This window comes from Podarcis tiliguerta (genome assembly GCF_965153285.1).
Source record: "Podarcis tiliguerta genome assembly, chromosome: 14".
NCBI classification, from domain to species: domain Eukaryota; kingdom Metazoa; phylum Chordata; class Lepidosauria; order Squamata; family Lacertidae; genus Podarcis; species Podarcis tiliguerta.
The window spans coordinates 37,989,294-38,001,990 of NC_139547.1; the positions used below are offsets into that span (position 1 = coordinate 37,989,294).

A 12,697-nucleotide genomic window follows, 5' to 3' on the forward strand; every position below is an offset into this window, starting at 1 on the left:
TGCAGCAAATATGATTTATTGGGTGTGGGTTGCTCAAGATGACCGACTCACAATTGAATTCTGCAGAGCAGTCAAGGAACTGCTGGCGGAGGCTTTCGCGAGGACTGCTGCATCACACAACACATGCTGAACTGAGTTCACAAGGTAGAAGGCAGGGAGCGCTAGAGTGCCAGCGTCCTGCTGGTACTTCTCTGCTCTTTGGGTGTGTGTAAACTTCTCATTTGTCCTGCCCGAAGAAGGGAGCAGAAACACCATCTGGTCGAGATCCTGGCCTTCGGAAAACTGAACAAAGGGCTAAAAACAAACCCACCAATGGGTGAGCCACTCCAAAGCAGACACTGCAGTCACTCATACGGAAGGCAAAAGCTGCAGCAGATAAGGAGCTGTGTTCTGCCCAAATCCAGCCCCTCTGAGTCTGTCGCTTTCCGAAAAGCCTTCTCAAAAGCCGCCCCGTTTCCTGGCCAGCTTCTCTCGCTTCTCTTGGTGCGGCGAGGAAGATGCTGGGTGCCCGTCGATTGCAGCCTGTGCTTCCGGTTCAAGAGCTGCAAGCGGATGCCCCAGCCAAGATCTGCTGGGCAATGTCGGCGAGCGCAGGGAACGCCAGGCTCTTGGGAAATTCCTGGAGGAAGTCTCTGCCTTGTTCCAAGCTCTGGCTGAGCTGGGGGTCCAGGGGCACGCACCCTGTGCAAGAAGGTGGGGTTGGAGGAAGGCAGGAGAGGTTTAAGAGGGAAGAGGGACAGAAGGTGAAAAGAAGAAAGATGGGTAGGCTCTCCCATCACCCAGACAACAGCTGTATACTGACCAGCAATGAAGCTCTAAAGTACAGGGATGGGGAGCTTGTGGGCCCTTCAAAGGCTGTGGGGTTACACCTCCCATGATCTTTTCTTGAGGGTGAAAGTCGAGACTAAAACTGTGAAAGATTCTGCTGCTACAGTGGGAGAGGAAGCCCCTTTGCAGAGGACGTGAGTCATCTGGCACAGGGCTCAGCAGGCGTTTCTGACACTTTGAATCACTGTGAGTTCGTACTGAATTGAAATTAATTGTTTGATTAATTTGTTTTGGGGTGGGGTTTTTTTGCCTTATGGAGTTGTTGAGATGATTATAATCACTGTAATGTTTGCTAATTTTAATGTTATTGTCATCATTGTGTGACCTTCTTTGAGCTCAACGTGGTTGCAGGAGAAGCGGAATTTGAGTATTCAATCATCAACTCAGTTTTCCTAGAGTGGTTCCTCTAGCTGGCTCCTCTAGCTGACTCCATCTATTGCAGCTCTGTCCTCCTTTGCTTTGGATCTGTCCCGTGATGCCCCCGGCAAGGTCCAGACTGACACAGCCTTATGGCCGGGATCTTTCTTAACCGTATTTAAAGTGTTATGTGGATATCAAAGTCACAAGAAAACAATCATCACAACCTTTAATGCTCTCCTAGAGGGTACTCCGGATAAACTCACCTAGGAATGGGACCTTGGCATGCTTGGCCAGCTCCTGTCCACCTCCTTTGGAAAAGACATTGGTGCATTCCTAGAACAGAAGAGGAAGCTTAATTCTAGAGGAAAAGTGGGGAGGAAATTCTGGAGGAAAGGTGAGGTGTAAATAAATTAATTCATATAAATACAGTGGTATCTCTAGTTGCGGACGCGGTCCGTTCCAGGGTGCCATTCGCACCCTGAAAAGTCCGCAACTAGAGCGGCACTTCAGCGCAAGCGCGACAGAGCACTTCTGTGCATGCGTAAAGTGCACAGAACGCTTCTGCGCAGGCGGCAAAACCCGGAAGTACACTCACGTTCTCAAGCCGAAAAGACGCAACATGAACCTAACGCAACACGAGGTATGACTGTACGTATTTATATACCACTATATCGCGCTGTGGGTAAAAGCCTCAGCGCCTAGGGCTTGCCGATCGAAAGGTCGGCGGTTCGAATCCCCGCGGCGGGGTGCGCTCCCGTCGCTCGGTCCCAGCGCCTGCCAACCTAGCAGTTCGAAAGCACTCCCGGGTGCAAGTAGATAAATAGGGACCGCTTACTGGCAGGAAGGTAAACGGCGTTTCCGTGTGCTGCGCTGGCTCGCCAGATGCAGCTTTGTCACGCTGGCCACGTGACCCGGAAGTGTCTGCGGACAGCGCTGGCTCCCGGCCTCTAGAGTGAGATGAGCGCACAACCCTAGAGTCTGGCAAGACTGGCCCGTATGGGCAGGGGTACCTTTACCTTTACCTTTATATCATAAAAACAGCAAAGTAGCTTACAATAATATCTACTGTAATCTACATAATATCTACAATAATATCTATTTAAAATAAAAATGTGAAAATTTAAAATCAGAGACCATTAATTAACTATTATGGAAATATTTTTTTCTTAAGTTGCCTGCCAGCATAGGAAAGAGGCATTTAAACAGAAGGCAGAAACAGAGAGCTGACTCTCTATGGACGGAGTATCCCATAGGATTGGACCAATAACATGAAAGGCTGTTTTGTGTTGATGCCAAATGAGCGTCGCCACCTCAGGGGACAACCAAGGATGCTTCTGCAGATGCTCTCGGTGTTAAGCTGGGCGAAAAGCCAGTCCCTAAGGTACCCTGGACCCAAGTTGCTCAGGGCTTTGTAAATTAACATAAGGAACTTGAACCTGGCTTGGTAGCAGATGGGCAGCCAGTGCTGATGTTTTAGCAATGTTGTCTGTCAGCTCTCCCCATGAGAGTTCTGGCCACTACATTCAGCACCACACTGCAACTTCTCAACCAAGCCCAAGGGCAGCCCCACATGAGCGCATTGCAATAATCCAGTCTCAAGGTTACTAATGCAGGGACTACAGCTGTTGAGCTATCAGGTATATGTGAATGCCCTCAACTCACTCTCCCTTTACTGGGTACCCCTTTCTTATTGGGGCAGCCTAACCCAAGACAGTTCCCACCTTCTGGTCAAGAGGAAGGGAAAGAAGAGGGGAGAACATTCTCCGCTGTGGTGCCAAGTAGTTTGCCCTCTCTAATGCCCCCTTCCTCTAATGAGACCAGGAATGTCTAAAGGATGCTATCTGAGCAACAGAACTTCCCATTTGGGCAAAAATGCATCAGCAGGAGGAATTTCCTTTAGGATCACAGTGTCGGGAGTCCTAACTGGTTTTCCACCCTGCTCCTGGTATTTCCTTCCCAAAAAGAAAAAGACACATGAAATGTCAGCTCTATCTCTCACAAATATCATGCCATAAAGTTTGGCCATTAGCAATTATTCCCCTTGGTAAAGCAGAAATGCTTGCAGAAGCTCCACCAGAGGACACAACCCTAAACTTGCACCTGCAATCAGGTTTTTAAAAAATCACTCCAACGGCCGCCAAGCTCAGCTTTTAATAAATTTGCGCACGCTGAGCTTAACTCAGCCCCTGACTCTTACCGAACAGTGCGGGCAGACGAAGCCGCTCATGTTCTCCACGATCCCAAGGACCCGTAAGCCTGTCTTCTTGCAGAAGGTCAGCTCTCGCCTGACGTCCCCCACAGAAACAGCCTGAAGAAAGAAGACCATCTTGCGTAATACGGTGGTAATAGGGCGGCAGCAGGAAACAAAGCTGAGCAAGAGGCAAACAGGTCTGGCAAAGTGAGCAACCTTTTCAGCGGCCACAAATGTGTTATTTTCAAAGCAAATCTCAAAACTGTAGAGAATTTTCACATGATTCTGAAAGCTGCCTCGTACCAAGTCGAGCTGCAATGGTTCTTTGATCCAAAGCTGTCAAATGCACCAGCAAGCATTTAGCAGCAATTTCCTTGGAAGCTGAAAGTTGAGTTGGATGCATGGTTGGTTTGGACGCAGGAATCCGCCTCATGCCCACAAAGACCACAGGTCCATTTAGCACAGTATTGTCCGCTTTGACTGGCAGCAACTCTCCAGGGTTTCAGGAAAGTGTCTCTCCCAGTTTTACCTGCAGATGCTACGGAATAGACCTGGGACCTTCTGCACGCAGAGCAAATGCTGTACTACTGTGCTACAATGGATGTTTTAAACCCTATGTTTTAAAAAACTAATAGCTGTGTTGTCGTGATGGACAGGTAGTTTATAACTAAACTATGCAACAGATGCTGAGTACTGTATTATACAAGCCAACTGTAGTGCAGGGGAGAAACTTTATCCAAAAACGTCTCTTGTGGCTATAAGAGCACCCCCTGGTGTCTATAGACAGCTACAGAAATTGCCTTTGAGAAATAACACCTAGAGCACACTGATTTCCCCCCCTATATAAAATGATTAAAGCCAATATTTTCAGGATCCTCAAATAAAATTTCCGGTATCCTGCAGTGCCAGGATGCTAGTTTGTGTTCATCTGAAAGTCTTGGTGATTTGATGTGCCCAGCAGAATGCTGAAGGGCAACTTCGGTGAGAATAGCCCAGAACCCAAAAAAAGCAGTAACTCTGATACTATAATCAGAATCACCCCAAGCGACTTATGCTGGAAATTACCTAGAAGTATGTAACATGAGAAAATAGATAGCTAAGATGTGGAACCAAAACATATTTTATGAGAACTAAGGACAATGGTTTAAAAAGGGGATAACTTTAGGGGGAAAGGGAATCATTTAGTGAATTTTAGAGACACAAATATTCAGTTTGCAACGAATGCTACGACAAACCATGGTTTAGTGCAAACAGCCAATTGTGTGGGTTCCCGGAGTGAAGATCATAGGCACAGAGCAACCATTCCTCCCTCATCTCCTGGTCTGCTGCTGCCCTGCTATATGGGGTCAAGTCATTGTTCAGCTTTTGGCTCCAAGGAGCAGGGCGGCAGCAGAAGCAAGCAAGGAACTTGCTCCAGGAACCCGCACATTGGTTTGTTTGCACTAAGGCATGGTTTGGCTCATATTACATACAGAGTTGGTTTATTGACACCAAGCCCACATTTATACTTTATGATGAATTCAGAGAAATCATAGTGGAAGTTGGCATTTTCAATCTAGAGCTTTCAAAAAGCTACACATATAATGCATAAAGTTTATTTAGGTGCACCTTAAGTTTCAATTATAGACACTTCCAGTTTAAAGATTTGTAGCTGTGTAATTAGCTGTGTGAACGTGTGTGTGTGTAGCTATTATTATTATAGTTGCTTTGTTCCTATTATTTGTCACTTTTGTACAGGTGCGTACAGTGGTGCCTCGCAAGACGAAAAGAATCCGTTCCGTGAGTCTTTTCGTCTTGCGGTTTTTTCGTCTTGCGAAGCAAGCCCATTAGCGGATTAGCGCTATTAGCGCTATTGGCAGTTTAAGGGCTATTAACGGCTTTTTAAGGCTTAAGGGATTAGCGGTTTAGCTGCTAAAAGGCTATTAGCAGCTTAGCGCTTCAGAAAAAGGGGTTGGGGAGCGAAAAAAACCCTCAAACATTTTCGTCATTTTCGTCTTGCGAAGCAAGCCCATAGGGAAATTCGTCTTGCGAAGCGCCTCTGCAAACGGAAAACCCTTTCGTCTTGCGGGTTTTCCGTCTTGCGAGGCATTCGTCTTGCGGGGCACCACTGTAATATGTTTTTAATTAAAAATTGCAGGAAAACCCAAGAAATTAAAAGACAAGAAAAAGAGAGAAGTCATCCGTACCTGCGGTGTTGTAACAAGAATTGCCCCAAGAGGCTTATAAGGCCGAAGGGATTCTACGGTGGAGATATGCTCATCGGATGTGCCAGGGGGTGTATCCACAATCAAGAAGTCAAGTTCTCCCCAGGTGACATCGGAGACAAACTGCTTGATCAAAGCTATAATGAAGTATAGAATGGGAAAATATATTGGACTGCATCCAACTAAGTTCTACTGAGCAGCCCCACTGAAATGAATGGTCCTGAGGTAATCAAGTCCATTCATTTCAATGGATCTGCTCCAAGTAGAACTTAGCGTTGGAGGACCCACACAGACACAATTCACACAATAACCCCGTGGTGACAGGAGCACAGGTCCACCACACAGGTCCTGGATGAAGACAGGAAATGGGCGGAGGCGATGGGGGCGTGGCCAAAGACCGGTCTGCCTTAGGTCACATGAAAGCAGTATAACCCTCCATGTCGTCTGCTCACGTCTTCCGGTGACATTGCTATCTGCAGACCCTGTCCATACAAACCTGCCCAAATCTAAAGATCTTCCACAGATGCGCTTGTTTATGTCCCACCGATATCAGAGGTTCATTTGCACAGGACAGGAGGAGACTTGAGACAAGGCCTCACAATGGCTGTGTTCAAACTCTGAAACTCCCTTGCAACGGAGAACTAACTTTTTAAAAACTGACCTGCAATTTAATCAAGTTTGTTGATACTTGTTTTAAATTGGCAGCTGTGATGTTGTTGTTTCTAATTGACCGTTTCTTCCTGCTCTTATTTTGTTTGTCGCCGCTTCTTGATTATGGCTGCGAGCTGCCCCCGGGGGGGCCATGCAGAAAGGCGAGGACTAAATAGCATGTATTTTCTGAGCACATGGCCACACGCAGGGATTTTGAAGGGATTCAGAAGGGCGATGGTGACACTCATTTAGGGTCACCCAACTCACTTGCTACCCATGTAGACCCTGCGCTAGACCTCTGTCCTCCCGCAGGAGCTGGAAACTGCCGGCTGGATGCACGGAACAAGAAGTCATGAAGGAAAAACAACACGCCAGAACTGTACCTCCCAGTGCATGTTCAGAGTGTGAAGAGCTAACTTGGAGCACTGTTGCCTGGAGGAGATTCTTACTCATTGCAGCCGGCACACTTGGAAACAGGGACGTGTGCTACCCATTTGCAAATAGGTCACTTGCTTTGCTGCCCGGGGGGCGGGGAGGATGGACAATAAACCTCCAGGCAACTGAGTTCAAAAGGTGGTTGTCCCCAAGACCGACTGGATTATTGTAACTCGCTCTACGTGGGGCTGCCCTTGAGAATGACCCAGAAACTCCAGCGGGTGCAGAATGCAGCAGCGAGACTCCTTACGGGGTCTTCGCTGCGAGATCATATTCACCCGGTGCTATACCAGCTGCACTGGTTCCCGGTGGAGTACAGGATCAGGTTTAAGGTGCTGGTTTTAACCTTTAAAGCCCTATACGGCCTAGAACCCTCATACCTACGGGACCGCCTCTCCTGTTATGCCCCACAGAGAAACTTACGGTCTTCAAATAAAAACATCTTGAAGGTCCCAGGCCACAGAGAAGTTAGGCTGGCCTCAACTAGAGCCAGGGCTTTTTCGGCCGTGGCTCCGATCTGGTGGAACACTCTGTCACAAGAGACCAGGCCCCTGCGGGACTTGACATCTTTCCGCAGGGCCTGCAAGACAGAGCTGTTCCACCAGGCCTTTGGCCAGGGCACAACCTGACTCCCTCCCTCGGCAATCTTCGCGGAGCTCTGGCCCAATGGTTGCCAGTGGCTTGAATTAATTAATTTTATAATGAATGATTTTAGAGTGTTGTTTGTGCTGTACTTTTGTACTGTTTTATTGTTGTTAGCTGCCCTGAGCCCGGCTTCGGCTGGGGAGGGCGGGATATAAATAAAAATTATTATTATTATTATTATTATTATTATTATTAGGCCAGATATCTCTAACAGGGGCACGCAGGTAAGTAAACATTTGTATCTTCCATACCATTTTTCTTTGGTCCTCTCCATATTACGGCATCGTCTGGCTTTTCCAGAAGGAAGCCAATGGACATGACGGCAATGCTTTTGTCTTGGCCAACAAAGACCGGCACCCAGCCACCGTCGCACTGGTGAACATCTCGGTCCTGAACATTGAGCATGCGCGGGATGCTGGGGCCACAGAGGTCTACGTCCAGGATCCCGACCTGCATTGGGAAGACAAATTGGGGGGGGGGGGGGGCTGTTTAGTAAAAAACAACCAAACAACTAAAAAAAAAAAGCAACTTGCAAGCCCAGCGTATAAAACCTTTCTCTGGACATGGCACAGCAGGCCGAGGAAAGGTAGGTGAAAGCTGCAGGATGGGATAAAGATGAATTCTATCACTGTAACATTCTGCAGTGGTAGGCAATCAAGTCCTTCAGTGTAGCGGCACCGATGACCATGAAGGGGGTGGTTTTGCCTCTACATCAGGGTGCTGGCCTGGGATGAAAACTGCTCTGTCTACCTCATGACTCTTACCTACTTTAATCCCCCTACCCTTGCTCCCTGATAAAATTGGTGTGGTCTTGGAGGACTACCATTTTTGCTTTTTGGGTGGGGAGGGGAGGCTGGATTAGGTCCCCAGGCTGGGGTGTGTGTGTGTTTACCTGCCCTGGCATTCAGAATATGCTGATCAGATCAGTACAGCCATATGTAAAGGTAAAGGGACCCCTGACCATTAGGTCCAGTCATGGCCAACTCTGGGGTTGCGGTGTTAATATCGCTTTATTGGCTGATGGAGCCGGTGTACTGCTTCTGGGTCATGTGACCAGCATGACCAAGCCGCTTCTGGCGAACCAGAGCAGCGCACGGAAACACCATTTACCTTCCCGCCACAGTGGTACCTATTTATCTACTTGCACTTTGACGTGCTTTCAAACTGCTAGGTTGGCAGGAGCTGGGACCTAGCAACAGGAGCTTACCCCATTGCGGGGATACGAACCGCCGACCTTCTGATCGGCAAGCCCTAGGCTCTGTGGTTTAACCCACAGCGCCACCCGCGTCCCTAAAGCCATATGTACCTACCTACAAAACCAGGAAATGGTGCTTGCTGGAAGCAGCTCATAGTCAGCTGATCACCAAAAACCCCTCCTACCTCCCATTCCCATTGAGCCTCCTCCATTTCTGATGGGTCAACAGCCTTCTAGGCATCCATGACAGAGCAGTCCATGAATGGGCAGCACACTATAGGCTGGGGAAGGGGAACATCTGGATCTAGTGTCAGGAGGGAGAAAATGTTTCCCTATTCACTTTTCTATGTGATGCATGATTTCATACACTTCATAAAGTCATAGAATTGTTGGAAGGGACCCTGTGGGCCATCTAGTCCAATCTCCTGCAATGCAGCTGTCCCATACAGGGATCAAACCTACAACTATTATGTCACATCTTACCATGCCTCCCCAAACTTTGCAACCTTTTTCTCAAGGGTTCAGCTCCATCTCTTCTGAGCTCTTTCCCAAATGAGACCATGGGGAGGGGACTTGAACCTGGGACTACCCATGGACTGAACCTCTGATGCTTCACTGTGTTACAGTTCCACATGGAGGCCTTACCTGTCCTCACCATGGACTCTCTCCTTAGCCTCCTATCTCCCCGGATAGTCCTGGGCAAATTCATTTCCAAGCAGGCCATGTCAAGTCTCATGGGCCTCTGGGGAGGGAGCAAGTCAGACAGGGAGGGGCGTGAGAGGCAACGTGATGGAGGTGGAAATTTTCCATCATGGAATTTTATCCCACTGCTAGATTTTTCCACTTCCATATCTAAAAAAACACAGTTTCGTAAACATTCATTAGTAACATAATGAATGGATACAAACCTGTAAGGTTTTGTAGACAGTTTCAGGGATGTAATTAACTTTTCCCCCTCCAGGTGACTCTCCCTATGGAGCACCCAGGCACATGCAGTAAATTTAAATGCTTACCTCCTTTGGGTGTGTGTGTGTAAAAATTAATGTTAAACAGTGTCACTGTCTTACCATGCTAACAGCACTGCGTAGGTGTTGGTATTGGAGTGGGTGTTCAAAACCTTCTAAGTGTGGATCTCAGCGACAATTTACCCAGTGAAATTGCCCAGTGGTTTTTTTAAAAAAACACATATTTTTATTAAAGATTTCTTAGTTTACAAAAATACATGCATGGTCTCTTTTTCCCCAAGCTGCATTTACTACAGATCAGTTTCATTTGTTGTGATACAGTAGTGTTACATACAGTGTTAGGTTAGGAAGAAAAGAGGGGGAGAGGGGGAATGCTTCTATTCTTCTACTTAGTGAGTTCTCTTACTATTTTCTTGTTGTATTTCCTTGGTGGTGAGAGAGGTTGGGGGTGGCCTAGGGTGTGGTTGGTTGTCTTGGTTGTTGTAGTGAGATTTGCTTTTGTCTGTGAGTGGGGTATGTGTGTTTGGATCAGGTTAGCCAGATTATTATTAATAATAATAATAAAATATTTTTTTTATTTATATCCTGCCCTCCCCAGCCGAAGCCGGGCTCAGGGTGGCTAACAACAATAAAATAATACAACATTATAAAATCATTTAATTATAAAATTAATTCAAATCAAATTGATGGCAACCACTGGGCTAGAGTTCTGTGAGGATTGCCAAAGGAGGGAGTCAGGCTGTGCCTTGCCAAAGGCCTGGTGGAACAGTTCCGTCTTGCAGGCCCTGCGGAAAGATGTCAAGTCCCGCAGGGCCCTAGTATCTTGTGACAGAGCGTTCCACCAGATCGGAGCCACAGCCGAAAAAGCCCTGGCTCTGGTTGAGGCCAGCCTAACCTCCCTGTGGCCTGGGACCTCCAAGATGTTTTTGTTTGAAGATTGATTTGTATGCTGTCGGCAGATTCTTGTTGCTGCGCCCAGTGTTTATTTGAGGACCCATGAAAGCCAGCGTGCAGTGACCTGAAGTCTGGAATAAATAGAACGTAGCCCTGTCCACTCATTTCCTGTCGCACATGGAAGGACCTCTGGGGCCTCTGGCTTCATCCAGTTCCCAACGGCCCACCCAGGGAGCTGACAGGAGTACAGCAAACTTACCCTGAAGCCCCCCCATTGCCTAAGCACCTGGAAGAATGAAGAGGTGGGCCGTTGGGAACTCAATAGAAGGGAAGGGTCAAAGAGCACAGTCTGGCCCATACCCCTCACGTAATGGGGACCTCATGAAGGGGAGTACCTGAAACCCTAAACCCAATCCCACACAGTTAATCCCCTTTGTCCCTCTTCCTCCAACCAAAGTTTCCATTTACCAACTCTAATTCCGCTCTGTCTTCCAACTCCCTGACCCCATACTCCATGGCTCTCCCACTTCCCTTCAAACATACAACATAAGGAGTGGATAAAATACCAGTAACACAATGAGTCATTTCAATGGTGTAATTAACTCCCCGCACCCCAGCAAATACAGCTAATTTAATTTCTTAGCCTGGGGGGTGGGAACAAGCTCAAATTAATGTTACAGATTTGAGGGCCTTGGTTTTTGCTTCCTGAGATGTAAACAATGTACACAGGCATATAATGCCGAGTGGTCATGTTCTTAGATATCTTTAGTTATTCCGGAAAAAACCCCTGAAACCCAAAACTAAAACCAATTTGCGTGTAAAGCTCCAGCTTTGTTAGACTACAATGTTTAGACCACATTAACTGCACTGTTATTGATTCCTCCTGTCCCCAAATATTGTTTCAGATACTTCTGAGTACTGAAAAAAACAAACAAGAGATGAGTAAAAGGTAAAGGTAAAGGGACCGCAGATCATTAGGTCCAGTCGTGACCGACTCTGGGGTTGCGGTGCTCATCTCGCTTTATTGGCCAAGGCAGCCGGCGTACAGCTTCCGGGTCATGTGGCCAGCATGACTAAGCTGCTTCTGGCGAACCAGAGCAGCGCACGGAAACGCTGTTTACCTTCCCGCCGGAGCGGTACCTATTTATCTACTTGCACTTTGACGTGCTTTCGAACTGCTAGGTTGGCAGGAGCAGGGACCAAGCAACGGGAGCTCACCCCGTCACGGGGATTCGAACCGCCGACCTTCTGAACGGCAAGTCCTAGGCTCTGTGGTTTAACCCACAGCGCCAGCTGTGTCCCCTAAGAGATGAGTACATAATATTAAATTAAGGAATACTTGCCTAGATTTGTTTGCTAATCAAAGTTCAGCTGCCTTAGCACTCTGGAATTCCCCACCCCCCCATTTTTCAGAAAACCCACATAACTAGGACCAGCAGGATCACACCTGTTTCACTTTGAAGTTTGGTCACCTGACGTCATGGTGACATCAGGCAACTGGTGAGTGGGAAGCCCTGCTCATCTGTTGAAATGACCCGTAGGGGGTGGGGGGTGCTCGGGATCTGCCCTGTACACTGGACCCTGTTCCCTAACCCTCTTCAAAGCGTTCAGGGTAGTATACATGAAGGCTTATCCCCAAGAAAAAACGTGTGGAATGGAGGTACATTAGACTGCGAGATGGCATATGGGCCAGGACTGCTGCAATCACTGCTGAGCAGGGATCTGGGTACTCTGGGTTCACATTCAATCTTTGCTTTGAGTCCTGGAAGACCTGCTCCCTGTCTTGCCGGCCTCTTCCCACCTGGCCTGAGAGGGCAAGGCCTTGACTGATTCCAGCTGCAAAAGCCGAGGCTGCTGAAGAGGTCAGAGACCATTATGGCTGTTTCTTAGTGCAGACCCAAGTCATTGAGCCCCTATGAAACACCACTGGCAGCAACAGACATGTTCTATGCTTATGATAATAGTTTATTCTCTTTTTGATTATGCCATTTTAAACGTGCATTCTATATGTGACTTCCTCTCGTAATGTTTTCTTTTGAAACATTTAAGAAAACTTTGCCGTTGTTCACTTTGCCACTTTAAATAGGCATTCTTGTAGTTGACCTCCTTTGTAAAGTGTTATTTTGAAAACCTCAAGATAATATTTTAGCTTCCTGTTAACTAAGTTGCTTTGAATGTATACTTGACTTTCTTCATTGATGTTTGATTCTGGATTGTTTTATTTGATGTTTTAATGTAGGTTGTAAACCGCTTTTAAGGTCCCTCCCCCGCTTAAAACTATAAAGCGAACAGAAATGAAATGAAGAACAACAATCCAGTGCTCTAACCA

At 47.3% G+C, this 12,697-nt stretch overlaps 1 protein-coding gene and 1 long non-coding RNA gene across 3 annotated transcripts in view; one reads left to right on the forward strand and one right to left on the reverse strand.

The window, feature by feature from the left end:
- NUBP2 (NUBP iron-sulfur cluster assembly factor 2, cytosolic) overlaps positions 1 to 12,697 on the reverse strand; it is an 18,021-nt gene continuing 5,324 nt past the window's right edge. For both annotated transcript variants that reach the window (XM_083412577.1, XM_083412578.1), the window contains exons 3-7: positions 7,566 to 7,764; positions 5,566 to 5,720; positions 3,386 to 3,496; positions 1,452 to 1,521; positions 1 to 681 (exon numbers count right to left, since the gene is read on the reverse strand). In XM_083412577.1, coding sequence (XP_083268703.1) covers positions 536 to 681; positions 1,452 to 1,521; positions 3,386 to 3,496; positions 5,566 to 5,720; positions 7,566 to 7,764 — 681 coding nt within the window. In that variant the 3' untranslated portion in view covers positions 1 to 535. The remainder of the gene's footprint in view (positions 682 to 1,451; positions 1,522 to 3,385; positions 3,497 to 5,565; positions 5,721 to 7,565; positions 7,765 to 12,697) is intronic.
- LOC310664034 lies at positions 885 to 5,651 on the forward strand. The gene is made up of 3 exons (XR_014504753.1): positions 885 to 1,014; positions 1,430 to 1,582; positions 5,517 to 5,651. It is a non-coding gene; the product is annotated as an uncharacterized lncRNA (long non-coding RNA).